General features: G+C 35.8%; 2 protein-coding genes across 3 annotated transcripts in view; one reads left to right on the forward strand and one right to left on the reverse strand.

Annotated features, from left to right (window-relative positions):
* Positions 1 to 913: 913 nt before the first annotated feature.
* MARVELD3 (MARVEL domain containing 3) lies at positions 914 to 18,507 on the reverse strand. 2 transcript variants are annotated; one of them, XM_063438156.1, is made up of 4 exons: positions 18,355 to 18,507; positions 13,029 to 13,686; positions 7,339 to 7,448; positions 914 to 2,323 (listed from the first exon to the last, which is right to left on the reverse strand). In XM_063438156.1, the coding sequence occupies exons 2-4, from the start codon at positions 13,676 to 13,678 to the stop codon at positions 1,737 to 1,739; spliced, it is 1,347 nt and encodes a 448-aa protein (XP_063294226.1). In that variant the 5' UTR covers positions 13,679 to 13,686; positions 18,355 to 18,507; the 3' UTR covers positions 914 to 1,736. The 2 variants fall into 2 exon arrangements, with proteins under 2 accessions (XP_063294226.1, XP_063294225.1); XM_063438155.1 differs by lacking the exon at positions 914 to 2,323 and adding an exon at positions 3,074 to 3,815.
* Positions 18,508 to 18,521: 14 nt separating this feature from the next.
* LOC134579016 (uncharacterized) overlaps positions 18,522 to 19,947 on the forward strand; it is a 31,236-nt gene continuing 29,810 nt past the window's right edge. Inside the window, exon 1 of the mRNA XM_063438154.1 lies at positions 18,522 to 18,896. Coding sequence (XP_063294224.1) covers positions 18,869 to 18,896 — 28 coding nt within the window. The 5' untranslated portion in view covers positions 18,522 to 18,868. The remainder of the gene's footprint in view (positions 18,897 to 19,947) is intronic.

A 19,947-nucleotide genomic window follows, 5' to 3' on the forward strand; every position in this document is an offset into this window, starting at 1 on the left:
TTTTTTTTTAACCCCTTCTGCACCACGGAGTGGGGGAAGCTCCGCCCACTGTCTAGAAGTGTTAGGCATTGGAAAAATACTGAGACAAAGTAGTCCCTACTTTTTCCTCAGTATAGCTCTTGACTGGGTTGGAATTTCAGTGACATTCTGTATTTCTTAAAGATTCTATTTTTATGAAATGCCCATTTATCTCGGGCAAGTGGCAGTGTTAATCACACAGAGGAGGTTTCTTCAAGTTCTAGAAGGCGATTAACAGAGTAGGAGATAAGAAATGCTAAATAAAACCGATCGTGCAGTAAAGGAAGTTTAACATTAGCTCTCACTTCACAGGAAGTGTTTAGGAAGGCTGTGCAAGTCATATACAGGGAGGTGTGATTAGAGTGGCATAGACAAAGTGTCCTAACTCCTAAATGGCAGAGAATCGGGCAGTGAAACTGCAAAGGCATGATCTATACACCATAACTGCTTAATTAACCCAAAGTTGTTTTTGTGACTATAGTGTCCCTTTAAGGCCAAAGTAGCCAAACTAAAAGCATAGCTGGCTTCGCGACTTTTTATGGTTTGGTTCTATGAACTAACATTTAAAATACACTTTAAAATTCCCAACCATTCACCCTTTACTGAAACCCCTGAGAGAGATCTTGTGCCAATACTTCTGATTGAAGAGTTTTCTGTGCACTATGCATTGCTTCTCAGGACACAACCACGCTCCAGGATATAGGCTTTCCCCAGCTCTGTTTTAGGGTGATACCTGGTCCGTTGGTGTACCTCGAGAACTGGACAAAAGGCAACGAGAGAGAAATAGCAAGAAAGTACACACTATATCTACATGGCTGAGATTCATGGGACATCTACCTCCCAAACTACTGGGGTACGAAGGTCACCCATCACTACTCTGCCGACACAAATACAATTCTAAAGCTGTTAATTTTATTTTATCAAAAAAAAGTTTTAACAATATATAAAATGTGTACAGATTTGGTTTATGCATTGCCATGGTTACAGATAATTGGAGCTCTCTCAGCAGTGTGAACTGCTTTAGTCTATAGAATTTAAAAATTAGAACAATAATTAGTCTCAAATATAAAATGTTATGTTCTATTCTACATCAATCCAGTTTCTTTGCTAGTTAGATTACAGCTTTGTACCACCAGGGTTATAGCCGAAGTGAGCAGGGGGTTAACAGTAAGTAATGGGACATGAAAGTACATATTGCCTTGGTGAATCTGAGTGACAGGGTAGCAGGAGGGGGATAAGAACCTTCTTGCAATTTTAAATAAGTTAAACAAAAGATAGTAAATGTATATAAATGTACAGATCTGTATAAATTATCTGTATTGGGGAGGTAGACCTCTATTGTTAGCTGAGCAGTTCTCTATAACGGCTCGGTATTGGGGGCTATGGATGAATGTATAAAAATCTTAATAAATGATCTGTATTGGGGAGGAAGACCTCTATTGTTAGCTGAGCAGTTCTCTATAACGGCTCGGTATTAGGGGCTATGGATGAATGTATAAAAATCTTAAATGATCTGTATTGGGGAGGAAGACCTCTATTGTTAGCTGAGCAGTTCTCTATAACAGCTCGGTATTGGGGGCTATGGATGAATGTATAAAAATCTTAATAAATTATCTGTATTGGGGAGGAAGACCTCTATTGTTAGCTGAGCAGTTCTCTATAACGGCTCGGTATTGGGGGCTATGGATGAATGTACAGATTGGTATACATTCTCAGTATTAGTGGTTGCTATCATGGTTTGTGTAAAATTTATTTTCCCTGTACGCACGGAATGTTAAAATTACACTTGCTCCATATAACAATACCAGCAAAACGCCAAAAGCTGCAGCTCCTCCATCTGTCCCAGCAAGGTCACAGTTCATCCAGTTTAGGCCATTCCTGGCGTACAATCTCGCTCGCCTCGTGCACACATCGGTGGCATTGATCTGAAGGGCAAAGTGAAGAAATACCCCAATTGCAGCTCCGTAACCCAACGAGGCCAGCAAACAGAAGGAAGCCTCAGCCAGGAGCCATGTCCAGGACAGACTCAGCAGGTGCTTCGATCCTGCGGCCAGGACCCCCAGTGTAAGAGCCCCCATCACCACACACACAGTCAACCCCCCGTATAAAAGGGGAGCTCGTAGTAATGTGAACTGTTGGTCCAACTCTCGGACTTGCTGGAGCTCTTGCCCTTCAAATGGATAGTAACCACTTCCGAACCCACCACTGGTCAGTCCAGAACTGAACCCAGCAAGGACAAAATAGGAGGAGACAATGCAAATGAGAACCAGAGCGTTGAGGATCACCTCCAGCAGCAGCAGTATACCTGGGCAAGATAGAGAGAGAGAAATCTGAGCACCCACCATCCATACCCAACAGACAGACAAACATTCATTTACCGATAACTGCCCAGCGTCCCTCAACCCTCTGGACTCTGGCACTGAAAGAATGGAACTGAAATATCAGGACACAAAGCCTTAAGATGTCAGAAACGGAAGTTGCATTCTAATTGCTTGCTCTTTGTTTCCAGCCAATCAGAATACAGCTAGAATTCACAATGGCGACCCATGCAAAGAGAAAGGAAGAAAAATGGCAGCCCCCAGTCTACTACAAAATGGAAACTTCAATGGGCAATATTAACATTGATCTGTTCTTAAATATATATCTTCTTTAGAGTTAAGCATGCTTCCTCAATATGTTTATTTGTATAGACCAGCCGTCCATGCTGCAGAAAGCTAAAAGGATTGGCCATGAACATACAGAAGCCGTTAACGTGATTGTTTCCTGAACCGATCTTATTCTATATCTCAATTCTAATATTTTATTTCATGCAGGATCAGAGGTGCTTGGTCTATGGAGGTAATATTTCATACTTTGCATTTTATTTATTACCAAAAACAACATTTGCAAAATTCAGTAACAAAATAGTTTATTAACGTCATTTTACAAATCCGGAATGTTAAAATGTATCCATAACTTGTGGTCAGTATATATTTATACACAGTTTGCAACATAATATGTAAAAATAAAATAAAAAAATAATAATAATGTTTAAAAAAAACCTTCCATCCACCCACCCACCCCTTTCCAATTTTCTTCACATCTGTAAAACAGGGTTAAATAGGAGACATTTAATACATTTTATTCGAAGTCCCCCAGTCTATGTGCCATGTATAGGATCTGAGAAGTACTATAAGCTAAGCCAGGCTAAAAGTCGAGTGAAGTTTGCGGTTTCTTTTTTATGCGCCGGACTCTTATGAATCCTTTGACAGCCAAAACGGCACTGAGGATGAAGGCTATAATAGCCATGCATGCAAACAGCGCGGCTGCAATATCAGCGCCGTGAAGGGAGCAGGTGAAGCCCTGATAACCTTTGCTGCTATAAAGGCTCTCCCGGTCTTTGCAAACTTGGGAATCATACGCTTGTTGTAGCTTAGTGATGTAAAAATACAGCGCTGGGATATAGCCCACAGAGATCGCAATGTCCAACACGCATTCCACAAGTAGCAGGACAGGAAGTCGCCACGGAACACGGAGCACCCCAAGCAGAAGGAGCAAGCAGCTGAATGCCATGAGAGCTCCCCCAAACGCCATGGAGGCTGTAACGGTGGGAAGCTTTAACTGGTAGAACTGGACGTCCAACTGTTGGGCCTTCTCTCCATCTGCACCACTAAAGCCACTGTAAGCCCCGCCAAACTGGTAATAGTAAATCCCGCCCAGGTTAGTGATCCCAGTGAAACCCCCGGTAGAATTGTAGGACACGGAGCAGCAGATCAGGATCAACATGTTCAGCAGAGCTTCCACCATCTGACAGAAAGCTGCAAAGATTAAAAAGAGGAGGGAGCCATTAGATGCAAAACAGAGCGGCAGTGGCTGGGTCCCTGTGATGGGAGTTACACTGATGTATCGTACAAAACAGGCGCTGGTCTCTTTAAATCTCTGTCCATCAGCTGACATTGCTGTATGACCCTGATCACTGCTTCCAAATTTCTCCATTTTGGCTAATTAGCCCTAAAACTTGCAATACTTGGAGAAATCACTATTCAAGATTCAGTAAATAACGCTCTAAATATATATTTGCATGCTCCAGTCCTTTTTGGTGTTTTGTTTTACAAGTGCGATAGCACCAAATCAGAGCACTCCTGGCTGGGATTCTTAGTAACTCTCCTGCTGACAAGAACATATAAAGGAAGTGCAGGCTCAGGAGACAGAGCCCACATTAGATGGGGCATCCAAGAGGTTAGTGGATGAAAGAAGGACAATAACCAAATCATGGAATTGGGTTAAACAGGGATTGTGATCGGAAACTAGTGATGCTCAATACCTCACTCCAACTCAATGAGTAGTGAATAAATCCCTATGGATACCACATGGCTACACTTACAATTACTGTAAAATTCTCTAAAACACAACAGTCTATGGATCTACATGGTTTGCAATCTAGGAATACTTCACTTTTCTCCTCCGAATTAGAACATCTACAAATGTGCAAACTAAGCTTAAAGGGACACTATAGGCACCAAAACAACTTTAGCTTAATGAAGCAGTTTTGGTGTATAGATCATGCCCCTGCAGTCTCACTGCTCAATTCTCTGCCATTTAGGAGTTAAATCACTTTTGTTTCTGTTTATGCAGCCCTAGTCACAACTCATCTGGCTGTGATTGACAGAGCCTGCATGAATTTTTTTTTAAAATGGTTTAATTTCCAGTCAGATGTTAACTTACTTTATAAGTGTTTACCCATTTCTGTTAATTGAACTTTAATCACACACAGGAGACTTCTGCAATGTCTAGCAAGCTATTAACAGAGCAGGAGATAAGATATAGTTATGTTACTACAATGTCCCTTTAATAATAACATAATTACGGTTATAGAAAGTGAACCTTTCACCCCGTTTTATTTATATGAGGGAACATGACGTGTATTTGGCCATAAAAATCAACGAGAGTCACAGAGTCAAATAGGGAATGGTGAGTATGAGTAAATGCAGAATAAATAGGAGCATTTTAGAAAGTGGACCCAGAGGAAGGGAGCCAGGTCTATTATTTCTGGGGCAGGTATAATTGTAGTGTTTGGTATAAGATGTGATAAAAATAAAATCCAATATTCATTGTGTTGTTCCATTTGTAATATGCAGAAAAATCTCAGAGCGTACAGATCACTTTAGTATGAGGTGCTGCAGCAACAGTGTCTCGAGACTGCTTAGTATTAGTAACATAGGTTATTGGGACAGAGGGATCCTAGTCTCGAGTCACTGTTGGTGGCAAACGCTCCACTCACACAAAACAGACCATAAAAATAGAAATTAGATTAGTAACATCTTATTAGAAACGGATTATTTATGAAATAAACCTAGATAATTCCAATATTTACATCTAAATCGTAAGACTTGCCTTGCTCTGTAACGTTTGCATATGTCTGGACTTTAAATATAGTTATTCAGATAAGCTGAAATTAAACAGACATCAGAAATACGATTTAGTTACAGTTTGTTCCGCAAGTTTTTAATTTACGTTTTTATAAAATATAAAATGTTCAGCTCATCCAAATTCCTGCGGATCACCTGGGTATTCAGCATCAATGAGAGACTAAAAGAGCACAAATGTTTACAGGGTCACCGTGAAATGCTGCTAGCCCATCTAAGGGACTTCCAAATTGTTATGCATTGCCAACATGGTAAATGGGAAGAGGTAAAGATTATTTCAGACTGACTTAAGAAAATAACATTTCCGATTATTAAAACATCTTTTTTTAACTCTATTTGTAATAAAATGAAAAGTGTGTCAAAGGCTCTCTTGGCACAATGGACACTGATCCGAGGGACATGCAGGTAGATCTGCACGTTCCAACTAGAGAGAAAGTCTAAAAATGAGATACTTAGCTGTACATACAATCAGCTTCCTCTACTACTGGGATAAAATAAACAGGAGGTTCCTGCTTCTAACATTATTATTATTTGTATAGCGCCATCAGATTCCGTAGCGCTGTACAAAGGGGTCTGTGAACATGCATTGCTGAACCTAACTTGGTGCTCTCAAAGAATAGTTAGCATTTTCTGTTTTATAATGTTTCCAGATATCTGATTGGGGGCGAGGGGGGGAGGAGGGGGATGTTTCATAACTTTATCAAAAAATAAATAAATCTGAAAATGAAGATTTTTATTTCCATATTCTACTGAATAAAGTAAATGTGGGTGACTGGCACACTTAATGAATTGCAATCCATGCGCGCGCACGCACACACACGCACACACACACACACTTAATGAATTGCAATCCATGCGCACGCACGCACGCACACACGCACACACGCACACACGCACACACACACACACCTGCGCTTAAACTCCCAAAACTAAATTCATTAGCCCAAATGCATAGAACAGAAACCAAAAAGAGTTACCTGTGCTCTATGCGAAATCCCTAATTAAAAGTAAGGGGTGAGCTAATGGAGTATAAACTGGGAAGAAACAGAGGGGGTAACCCCAAGCACAACGACTGGAGTTTGTTTTTTTAGAATCACTCCAATGGCCATTTAAGTGAAACTAAAATTTAAAAAAACGCCATTTATTGAAATGTGTATAGGAATTGGGATAGAGCGCAGCTAACAGTTTTTTTTATTTCTGTTCTGTGTACTATAGTCATTACTGCTGCCCAGGAGTAGTGGGAGTTTGAGTGCAGAGCTCATTTTGTATCAGACAGCCATGTTACAGTGCTGCCGCCCATCACGTGTTCCCCTTTTATGGGTTAATATGTGTCTAGGTGGTCCATAAAAATACCCCTGAAATCAGCAAGGTGAATCGTTAGTGTAGGGCTCACCTAAGAGGATTTGCCTTGTTGTGGCAGTTGAGCTTACACTTAAACAACCATTGGAATTGCAATCCATGTCAGGTAACTAGGTGAACAGAAAATCAGAAATTACAAGGGGTGATTACTGAACAAAGATGATTTGATCAGAGTTCAATTAGACAAAACACATGACTTGATCACGAAAGTGTTTGAAAAACTCTGCTAACACAGTAACACTCCTCTGCAATGTACAGCCACTTTTGGACGATACAACCAAAGTGAAACTCATTTTTTCTAAAACACACCTAGAAGAACCAGAAATTCCACTCGATGGCAAGGCAGACGGCTGCTAGTTTCGGCTTTGGGTCTAAACAAAGGAGTTATTTATTACAATCTAAACAGTCGTTAAAAGAGGCTGCAAGGCCACTTGTTACGGACACAAGAAGTTTCCGCATTGCCCAACTTATGTAAACCACAGAACAGTGGGATATATTGGTGCAATATACACTAAAACTCAAGACTGGCTAAATTTGTTTCTTAAAGGGTCCTTACCACGTCCTGTACATAGGTATCTGCATTTGTGACAATTGAGGATTCCACCATCTGATTCTGTGTCGTAATATTCTACATCGTTTATCTGGGAGCCATTTGGAGCAAACGACCTGTGCAACACAAACAAATGACATGCATTGAACTAGCTGCTAACATTATGTCATACCTATAGTGAGTTAGACTGTGAGACCTGCTCACCAGAATTCTGGATACCAATTCTAAGGGATACTCTCAGAGCAGGAGAAATTCTAAACTAAACAGAATTCGTAATAATGGAAGTGTAAACATTAGAGGACTCTTTACAGGAAGTGTTTAGGAAGGTTGAGTAAGTCACATGTAGGGAGGTGTGGCTAGGGCTGCATAAACAAAGTGATTTAACTCCTAAATGGCAGAGAATTAAACAGTGAGACTGCAGGGGCATGATGTATAGCTTCTTTACGTTAAAATTATTTTGGTGACTATAGTGTCCCTTTAAGAAATATGCCTGTGAAATGCAGCAAGTGATGCTTAATTCACACGCAAAAAATGCACTTCTTCTGGATGATGTTGGCTGGAGTTGGCCCCCATCATAATGACTTTAAGACAGGGCATGTTTACCCCCATTTCCTTTTTTTTTTATATAGTCTTTTTATTGGGTTTATCACCATAAATATTTTACAAAAAGGTACATAAAAACATTCATACACAATATCTATAAAAAATATTCATACACATAGACACAAAGACTTCCCCCCCTCCCTCACGAGAGCTCATCATACTTCCAATTTCTATTACTTTTTTCAGATGGTAATCTCATTACCTTTACATTTGTATTAGTTTTTCTTCCCAAGTTGACCATAGGCTCAAATTATCATCCAGAGTCCTGCAGTGATCCTTTTCCATCTTAATTTGATAGATCATCTGTATTATTATCAACTTTATATTAAAGACGGTGTTTCCCTTCCAATTTCTAGCTATTATTATTTTACATGCTATTAAGCAATGAATAATTAAAAATTGATTTATTTTATTTAATTTTGGCCATTGATGATGTAATAGCATTGTTTCTGGTTTTAGAGGTATTTCAACACCACAAAGTGTGTGGATGATAAGTTGAGCCCACTGCCAGACAGCAGTCACTTGTCTACAGGACCACCACATATGAATGTAGTCTCCTTTTTCCTCTCTGCACCTCCAACATTTCACATCCTTGGATGTATCAAATTTAACTATTTTGGTTGGGGTCATATACCATTTGTGAACTAGCTTAAAGTGTGTTTCTATTAATATAAAGGAGTGGACAAATTTACAGATTTTTTGTATATTATGTAACCATTCATTTACTTCTATATTTATTTTTAGTTCCATATTCCATTTTTTTATAACGTTGGGGAGGGCTAAGTCCTCCTTTTGTTCCAACATTCTGACACACCTAGAGAACATTTGCTTTATTTTATTCTGATGTAACATTGGTTTTAAAATTTCATACATCTTACCATCTTTTACTATCTCAACTTTCTCCAGAAAGTGTTTTACTCTAAGATAGGTATATACTTCATTAACAGGAACCTTAAGCTCTTCTATCAATATTTTATAGGGTTTAATTTTGCCCTCCTTAATCAGTTCTTTTATTGTATTTATTCCCTTTTCCTTCCATGTTTTTAAGGAGATGTTCTCTATGCTTGCTTCTATTATGTCTATTCTTTGAAAATCAAATATTTTATTGGTTAAATCAATTTTCTTCCTTATCTTTTGCCAGACTGGAATAATCTGGTCTAGAATATATGATCTAAAGAAGTTGTCTTTTTTATTCTTCCAGACTAGGTTTAGGGAGTCGCTTAATTGACTTGATTCTATTTCTGACCACCACCATATTTCCTCTTTATTTTGATTTATCTGGGTAGTCATAGCATGCATTATGATCCCTGCTTCATAATATTTTCTTATGTTTGGATATCCCAAACCTCCCTTCTTTAGTCCTTTTGATAATATTCCATTTTTAATTCTAGGTTTCTTTCCTTGCCATACGAAACTAGAAAAGGAAGTATTGACCATTGTCAGCCATTCATTCGGGATGCTTAGAGTGATCATTCTAAAAATGTAAATCCATTTTGGCAGAACATATGATTTCAAGATATTAATTCTTCCTCCCCAAGATACTTCTATTTTTCTCCATTCTTTCAAATTCTTATTAGTTTCTTTTAAGAGGTCCATAAAGTTTGTTCGCATAATATTTTTGGGATTTTTACATATTTTTATTCCTAAATATGAAAACGTTTTTACTTTTATAAAGTTATAGGTTTTTTGGTAAAGATCTATTTCTTGACTTGATATATTATTGTATATAGCTATTGATTTTGTTTTATTCAATTTGTAATTTGATACTGAACTATACATTTCAATTTCCGCCATTGCGTTTACTATTGATGTTGACGGGTTATTTAGAAAAAGAATGGTGTCATCAGCATAAAGGGAAATTTTCAATTCTTTCTGTCCTACTGTATATCCCTTGATGTTTTCATTATTTCTGATTCTGTTAGCTAATACTTCTATTGTCATTATAAACAATAGGGGAGACAGTGGACAGCCTTGTCTGGTTCCGTTGTTCAATTTGAACCAGTCTGCGCATATGCCCGGGCCAATTGTTCTCGCCATTGGATCTTTATATAGCGCCAAGATTGCGTCAAACAACCATCCCTGTATGCCTATTTCTTCTAAAGTAAGCTTCATAAAGTCCCAGCTGACCCTGTCAAAGGCTTTCTCGGCATCTAAAGACAGGATCAGCATGGGACTTTTTTTACGCTTTGATGTATCTAGTGCATCTATCAGACGTCTGATGTTATTGCTTGACATTCTATCTGGGACGAACCCTGTTTGGTCAGGATGAATGATTTGATTTATTATTTCTTTTAATCTACTAGCCAAAATAGAAGAGAATATCTTTACATCTACATTTATTAATGATATTGGCCGATAGCTCTGTACTTTTGTTGGGTCTTTCCCTGGTTTCAATATAGGTAGAATGTTTGCTTTGAGCATTTCTTCTGGGAATCTGCCCTTTTTAACTGCAGTATTAAAAGTGTTTTTTAAATGACCTATCAGTTGTGATTTCATTACTTTATAAAATTTGTTTCCAAATCCATCTGGGCCTGGGGTTTTGTAGGTTTCTAATCTGTCTATTATTATATTAATCTCTTCTTCCGTAATTTCTTTATTTAGCTTTTTTACTTGTATTTCTGTTACTTTATTCAATTTTGCTGCTTTAATATATCTTTTTATTTTTTCTGAAGAAGTGATTGTTGATTGACTATATAAATTAGCATAATACTCATTGAATGCTTTCCCTATGTGTTCTGGGAGAAGGGAGATGATATCATTAGTTATTATTTTGTCGACCTTATTTGATGTATTTTTTTTTTTCAACATGTTCGACATGATTTTGTCTGCTCTATTAGATTTATGATAATATTTAATTTTAAGTTTATGCATATTTATTTTAATTTTTTCATAAATTTTTTCCTGTATCTCGGATTTAATCTTCTCTATTTTTAGCTGATTCTCCTTACTTGGTTTTACATTGTTTATTTTATTTAAATTATATAATTCAATGTAGAGATCTTGTACATTTACACCTTTTTTTTTTTCTTTAATTTATTAAGCATTATGCAATGTCCCCTTATTACTGCCTTAAATGAACACCATAAAGTATCATTCTCCACTTGTCCGTTATTATTTTCTTCAAAGTAGCAAGTAGTCATTTTATCTATATAGTCTTTATATTCTTTTTCTGCCAGTATTGATTCATCTAACCTCCAGGTTGTATTCTTACAGCACTTAGATCTATTACTATTTAATTCCAGGCACACGCTATTATGGTCTGACCATATTACTGTTTTGTTTTCTATTTTATGTATTCTTTCTATCAGTTTTAAATCCCCAAAAATAAGATCTATTCGAGAATACGAATCGTGGGGCCAGGAATAAAATGTAAACTCTTTTACTGTGGGATTATTGAGTCTCCATATATCAAATAGACCTTCTCTTTTTATCAAATTACTAAAGTTCCTTGCGTTTTTTAATACTTGTTTATCCCAATTATTATTTTTTTTTTCAGAGAACTTATCTAATAATGGATCTTGTATACTATTAAAGTCTCCTGCATATATCTTTATTCCCACTGCTACTTTCTCAACCTTATTTAATATTTTTCTCAATAGGCATACGGGATTTTTATTAGGCAAGTATACATTGATTAGGGTGAAAAGTTCATCTTCTATTGTGACTACTAAAATAATATATCTCCCCTCCAAGTCTGTTTCCATATATTTTATGTTTATTTTTAGATCTTTTGCAAAAAATATTGCTACTCCTCCTTTTTTTCCCTCCTCTCTAGAGGAACAAATTTTTAAGGGGAAGGACCTGCTATTCCATCGTTTTTCATCCTGTTTACGCCAGTGTGTCTCTTGTATCATAGCAATTTGAACCTGTTCTTTTTTTAAGTAATCTTGGAAAGCTTGTCTTTTTTGGGGGATATTTAAACCTTGAATATTTAACGTAATTATTTTAACCATTTTCCGAAGATTTTTTTGTTTTAATTAACCTACTGAGCTCTCGTGAACAATACAAACACTTGACATTACAATACATAACTAAAATATCTACAAGTATCTTCAACACTTGGAGTATATTTCCACTCATTCCAAGACTCTAAAAAGAGTCAAAAAACACTTTTCTAAGTGGATCTGCTATCCACTAATAACCTTTTCCAGGTTACAGCAGGGGAGGCTGTTTCTCGGGTTTGGAGGAACCCACCTGAGACTTTTCATTTTCCCTTTTCCTCTCTCTTCTCAACACTCATCACTCCCTCTCTTCCTACTGCTCTCTAAAGTATTTACTTTTACTCTGCTTCCTTTCCTTGAGGAGAGAGATAAGGGGTCGAAAGAGGGTGAGGGGAAAAAAAAAAAAAAAAAGAGAAAAAAAAAAAAAACGCTCTGGAGATTATCTTACTTTTTCTTACTAGATTATTTCCTATTTCCCTCTTTTACCTTATTTTCCTACTAATCTAGAAAAACTCATCTCTTTGTTTCTTTAGTCGTTTAGACCCTTTTAATTTATCGCTGTTGTTCTTATAGCCTTTAAACAAAACAACACTTCTATATTGCTATTCTTCTCTTCTATTCCCATTCCCCTCTCCTTCCCTCTCCTATATACATTTAATTTTCACACCTCTCATTTCTTTTTTTTCCCTTCTTTTCTCCACCTTATATTGTGTTTCAATACTCTTTTAATTGGTATACATCTTTTGTGATTTAAAGTGCCTCGTTAATTTTAATTCTTTCTAATTGTTTTTGTGCAGATTATATATCTGAGTGTTCCATTTCCTCTTCGTTAACTTTAATGTTTCTTATTTAATATCGTGTGTGTTACCTTGCCTAAACCTTAATTTAGTGGAAAAAAAAAAAAAGGGGTTTACCCCCATTTCCTATTCTCTACAGACATCCTTGGAAAAACTGCAGGTCTCTGGGAATTGCAGTAAATGAGGCACATTGCATGATGTCCTATCAGTTTTATTATAACACCTTGCGTGCATGAAGTCTTCTTCAGTGGATTTTGGCATCAGGCACTTGTCATTTTGTATCAATAATGTTAATGTTACCGGATACCAAGCAAGTTTATTTAAACTGGAAAATGAAAATGCACTGGCTTCTTACCTCTCAGCTTTGAAATAAGGCTCTTTGTCACTCACGTCCATTGGATGTCTCTGTGTTTTGTCTATACTATACAGATAATCTTTGTGATGCCAGTCTCTCTCGCGGTAATTCTCCTGGTTGTCTCCTTGGTTCCTATAAGACTCCCTATCGTTCTTCGGCCGCTCCCTTTCCTTGTATCGGTTATTAATCCTGTCATCCTGCTTCCAGGACGATTCACTGTCCATGTGAGAGTTGTGTCTTACGTCGTATCTGTTTGGAGTCTTCTCTTGCTGAGATTTACCATGCTCCCTCTCTTTGTGATCGTGCTCACTTTTCTCATATTGGTTTGGACGTCTCTCGCTTTTGTCTCTATTTGTAGCCCGCTCCTCATAATATCGTTCTCTATCGTGATGCCAACTCCCTATGTCATCATGATGACCTCTTTCTGACCTCTCTTCATGGTACTTATCTCTCTCCCGATGCCGGTGCTGAGAGCTCTTTCTATCGGGCCTTTCATTGTAGCCTTTGGAATGACGATAGTCTTTCTCTTGACCATTTCCATTCTGGCTTTTCGGATTGTTCCGTGCCCCTCTCTGATCACCTTTCTGCTGAGATCTTTGCTGCCTTGATACTCGTTCCCCATCAGGCTGATGGGGAACTGACTCTCCCATCGCTAGATCTACAAAGCGACAAGAGAAGTGTTAGACCAATCAAAATCACAATCATTTACTTTTATTCCACAATATATTACTTGAATAGTATATACTTCTATATGGTGGCTCAATATTTCATATTACTTCTCTTAGTAAATAATCTTTATAAAAAAAAAAAATTAAAATGTGCTTCTCTAAAACTTATTTTTATTAATTTGCCAACTTATTAGCAGCTGTTGGGTTTACTACATATGATTTTTCATGGTGTCCTATGTATGCGCTACCCCTCAAAACACGTTCTACAGTTATTCCGGCGCCAGTAAAAACGAGTGACTTCAATTCACAAATTAAAGTTATGAGAATGTCCAAGCAACTTTGCAATTATTTCTATTAAAAACGTGCAGGAACTTATGGGATAGGAACACAACTCCAAGCATGCATTGAATGAACAATAATATTATTATTATTAAAGTTATTTCTCTCCTGTCACAGTATATTATTATTAATATTTAATATTTTTATTAGTGATATTGCAGAAGGTCTTGATGGTAAGGTGTGTCTTTTTGCTGATGATACTAAGATATGTAACAGGGTTGATATTCGAGGAAGGATAAGCCAAATGGCAAATGATTTAGGTAAACTAGAAAAATGGTCAGAGTTGTGGCAACTGACATTTAATGTGGATAAGTGCAAGATAATGCATCTTGGACGTAAAATCCCAAGGGCAGAGTACAGAATATTTGATAGAGTCCTAACCTCAACATCTGAGGAAAGGGATTTAGGGGTGATTATTTCTGATGACTTAAAGGTAGGCAGACAATGTAACAGAGCAGCAGGAAATGCTAGCAGAATGCTTGGTTGTATAGGGAGAGGTATTAGCAGTAGAAAGAGGGAAGTGCTCATGCCATTGTACAGAACACTGGTGAGACCCCACTTGGAGTACTGTACACAGTACTGGAGACCCGATCTTCAGAAGGATATTAATACCTTAGAGAGAGTTCAAAGACGGGCTACTAAACTGGTTCATGGATTGCAGGATAAAACTTACCAGGAAAGGTTAAAGGATCTTAACATGTATAGCTTGGAGGAAAGACGAGACAGGGGGATATGATAGAAACATTTAAATACATAAAGGGAATCAACACAGTAAAGGAGGAGACTATATTTAAACGAAGAAAAACTACCACAACAAGAGGACATAGTCTTAAATTAGAGGGACAAAGGTTTAAAAATAATATCAGGAAGTATTACTTTACTGAGAGGGTAGTGGATGCGTGGAATAGCCTTCCAGCTGAAGTGGTAGAGGTTAACACAGTAAAGGAGTTTAAGCATGCGTGGGATAGGCATAAGGCTATCCTAACTATAAGATAATGCCAGGGACTAATGAAAGTATTTAGAAAACTGGGCAGACTAGATGGGCCGAATGGTTCTTATCTGCCGTCACATTCTATGTTTCTATGTAATACAATTATTTCCCTCTGTAACAGTATATTATTATTATTAATACAATTATTTCCCTCCTGTAACAGTATAATATTATTATTAATAAAGTTATTTCCCTCCTGTAACAGTATATTATTATTATTATTATTAATACAATTATATCCCTCCTGTAACAGCATATTATTATTATTATTATTAATACAATTATTTCCCTCCTGTAACAGTATAATATTATTATTAATAAAGTTATTTCCTTCCTGTCACAGTATATTATTATTATTAATACAATTATTTCCCTCCTGTAACAGTATAATATTATTAATACAATTATTTCCCTCCTGTAACAGTATATTATTATTAATAAAGTTCTCTCTCTCCTATAACAGTATATTATTAATAAAAAAAGTTATTTCCCTCCTGTCACAGTATAATATTATTATTAATAAAGTTATTTCCATCCTGTCACAGTATATTATTATTATTATTATTAACGTTATTTCCCTCCTGTAACAGTATAATATTATTAATAATAAAGTTATTTCCCTCCTGTCACAGTATAATATTAATAATAAAGTTATTTCCCTCCTGTAACAGTATATTATTATTATTAAAGTTATTTCCCTCCTGTAACAGTATAATATTATTAATAATAAGGTTATTTCCCTCCTGTCACAGTATATTATTATTAATAAAGTTGTTTCCCTCCTGTCACAGTATAATATTATTATTAATAAAGTTATGTCCCTCCTGTAACAGTATATTATTATTATTATTATTAATAAAGTTATTTCCCTCCTGTAACAGTATAATATTATTAATAATAAGATTATTTCCCTCCTGTCACAGTAAATTATTATTAATAAAGTTGTTTCCCTCCTGTCACAGTATAATATTATTATTAATAAAGTTGTTTCCCTCCTGTCACAGTATAATATTATTATTAATAAAGTTGTTTCCCTCCTGTCACAGTATAATATTATTATTAATAAAGTTGTTTCCCTCCTGTCACAGTATAATATTATTATTAATAAAGTTATTTCCCTCCTGTCACAGTATAATATTATTATTAATAAAGTTGTTTCCCTCCTGTCACAGTATATTATTATTATTAATAAAGTTATTTCCCTCCTGTCACAGTATAATATTATTATTATTATTAATAAAGTTATTTCCCTCCTGTCACAGTATAATATTATTATTAATAAAGTTGTTTCCCTCCTGTCACAGTATATTATTATTAAAGTTATTTCCCTCCTGTCACAGTATAATATTATTATTATTATTAATAAAGTTATTTCCCTCCTGTCACAGTATAATATTATTATTAATAAAGTTGTTTCCCTCCTGTCACAGTATATTATTATTATTAATAAAGTTATTTCCCTCCTGTCACAGTATAATATTATTATTATTATTAATAAAGTTATTTCCCTCCTGTCACAGTATAATATTATTATTAATAAAGTTATTTCCCTCCTGTCACAGTATAATATTATTATTATTATTAATAAAGTTATTTCCCTCCTGTCACAGTATAATATTATTATTAATAAAGTTATTTCCCTCCTGTCACAGTATATTATTATTAAAGTTATTTCCCTCCTGTCACAGTATAATATTATTATTATTATTAATAAAGTTATTTCCCTCCTGTCACAGTATAATATTATTATTAATAAAGTTATTTCCCTCCTGTCACAGTATATTATTATTAAAGTTATTTCCCTCCTGTCACAGTATAATATTATTATTATTATTAATAAAGTTATTTCCCTCCTGTCACAGTATAATATTATTATTAATAAAGTTATTTCCCTCCTGTCACAGTATAATATTATTATTATTATTAATAAAGTTGTTTCCATCCTGTCACAGTATAATATTATTATTAATAAAGTTATTTCCCTCCTGTCACAGTATATTATTATTAAAGTTATTTCCCTCCTGTCACAGTATAATATTATTATTATTATTAATAAAGTTATTTCCCTCCTGTCACAGTATAATATTATTATTAATAAAGTTGTTTCCCTCCTGTCACAGTATATTATTATTATTAATAAAGTTATTTCCCTCCTGTCACAGTATAATATTATTATTATTATTAATAAAGTTATTTCCCTCCTGTCACAGTATAATATTATTATTAATAAAGTTATTTCCCTCCTGTCACAGTATATTATTATTAAAGTTATTTCCCTCCTGTCACAGTATAATATTATTATTATTATTAATAAAGTTATTTCCCTCCTGTCACAGTATAATATTATTATTAATAAAGTTGTTTCCCTCCTGTCACAGTATATTATTATTATTAATAAAGTTATTTCCCTCCTGTCACAGTATATTATTATTATTAATAAAGTTATTTCCCTCCTGTCACAGTATATTATTATTATTAATAAAGTTATTTCCCTCCTGTCACAGTATAATATTATTATTATTATTAATAAAGTTATTTCCCTCCTGTCACAGTATAATATTATTATTAATAAAGTTATTTCCCTCCTGTCACAGTATAATATTATTATTATTATTAATAAAGTTATTTCCCTCCTGTCACAGTATAATATTATTATTAATAAAGTTATTTCCCTCCTGTCACAGTATAATATTATTATTAATAAAGTTATTTCCCTCCTGTCACAGTATATTATTATTAAAGTTATTTCCCTCCTGTCACAGTATAATATTATTATTATTATTAATAAAGTTATTTCCCTCCTGTCACAGTATAATATTATTATTAATAAAGTTATTTCCCTCCTGTCACAGTATATTATTATTAAAGTTATTTCCCTCCTGTCACAGTATAATATTATTATTATTATTAATAAAGTTATTTCCCTCCTGTCACAGTATAATATTATTATTAATAAAGTTATTTCCCTCCTGTCACAGTATATTATTATTAAAGTTATTTCCCTCCTGTCACAGTATAATATTATTATTATTAATAAAGTTATTTCCCTCCTGTCACAGTATAATATTATTATTAATAAAGTTATTTCCCTCCTGTCACAGTATATTATTATTAAAGTTATTTCCCTCCTGTCACAGTATAATATTATTATTATTATTAATAAAGTTATTTCCCTCCTGTCACAGTATAATATTATTATTAATAAAGTTATTTCCCTCCTGTCACAGTATAATATTATTATTATTATTAATAAAGTTGTTTCCATCCTGTCACAGTATAATATTATTATTATTATTATTGTTATTATTATGAAAGTAGTTTTTTTTACCTCAATTCGCTATGTTATCGCCGTGAACCACAAACACCCGGAACAAGAACCCGAAACACCTGAGTGCGCGCTCCCGGCAGTGAATACACCTGAGTGCGCGCCCCCGGTGTTTGGAACATGACGCTGCGTGCGCGCCCCTGCCGGAAGCCGCTGCTTGCTAGGGGCCGTATTTCGATGCTGTAGAGCAGGGAGTACACCCGCACACCGCACTGACAGCTGCTATGTGTGGAGAACCCGGATACTGGCCGCTTCTCCGGTATCTGCTGCGATCGGTGCCCTTAGTCTCCAGTAACATGGCGCCTTTGGAGACCATGTAAGCTGAGCTGAGTCTTGGCTCTTCTGTTTATAACTCTATCTACATGTTTTGAAAAGCTGCTCCCTCCCAGAGTGTTTACTGGCACGAGCTGACCCTGCCGCTCCCTGATTGGCTGCCGGGAACTTGCTCGCGCGCTGATTGGCTGCGGGTGACCTGAGCTGCTGCACTGAGTCTGGACTTGTCTGCAGAAGTTGGAAGATGCAGCTTGGCAGCCATGTTGGAGGAGGTAGTAAACAAACTGTGATTATTACAGCAATAGAGGGAGGGTATACTGATTTAATAAATCATCACCCCCCCCCCGCCCATAGAGGGCATGCATTGCTGTATACAACATATATTACAATATAATGCCTGGCTCCCAGTCAGTGCCTGTACTCTGTATAATGCATACACACTTATTATTATTAATACGGCCATTTATATAGCGCCAACTAATTCTGCAGCGCTTTATTAATACGGCCATTTATATAGCGCCAACTAATTCTGCAGCGCTTTATTAATACGGCCATTTATATAGCGCCAACTAATTCTGCAGCGCTTTATTAATGCGGCCATTTATATAGCGCCAACTAATTGTGCAGCGCTTTATTAATACGGCCATTTATATAGCGCCAACTAATTCCGCAGCGCTTTATTAATACGGCCATTTATATAGCGCCAACTAATTCTGCAGCGCTTTATTAATACGGCCATTTATATAGCGCCAACTAATTCTGCAGCGCTTTATTAATGCGGCCATTTATATAGCGCCAACTAATTCTGCAGCGCTTTATTAATGCGCCCATTTATATAGCACCAACTAGTTCCATAGCGCTTTATTAATACTGCCATTTATATAGCGCCAACTAATTCTGCAGCGCTTTATTAATGCGGCCATTTATATAGCGCCAACTAATTCTGCAGCGCTTTATTAATGCGGCCATTTATATAGCACCAACTAATTCTGCAGCGCTTTATTAATACGGCCATTTATATAGCGCCAACTAATTCTGCAGTGCTTTATTAATACGGCCATTTATATAGCGCCAACTAATTCTGCAGCGCTTTCTTAATACTGCCATTTATATAGCGCCAACTAATTCCGCAGCGCTTTATTAATACGGCCATTTATATAGCGCCAACTAATTCTGCAGCGCTTTCTTAATACTGCCATTTATATAGCGCCAACTAATTCCGCAGCGCTTTATTAATGCGGCCATTTATATAGCGCCAACTAATTCTGCAGCGCTTTATTAATACGGCCATTTATATAGCGCCAACTAATTCCGCAGCGCTTT

Source organism: Pelobates fuscus, chromosome 12, assembly GCF_036172605.1.
Source record: "Pelobates fuscus isolate aPelFus1 chromosome 12, aPelFus1.pri, whole genome shotgun sequence".
NCBI lineage: Eukaryota > Metazoa > Chordata > Amphibia > Anura > Pelobatidae > Pelobates > Pelobates fuscus.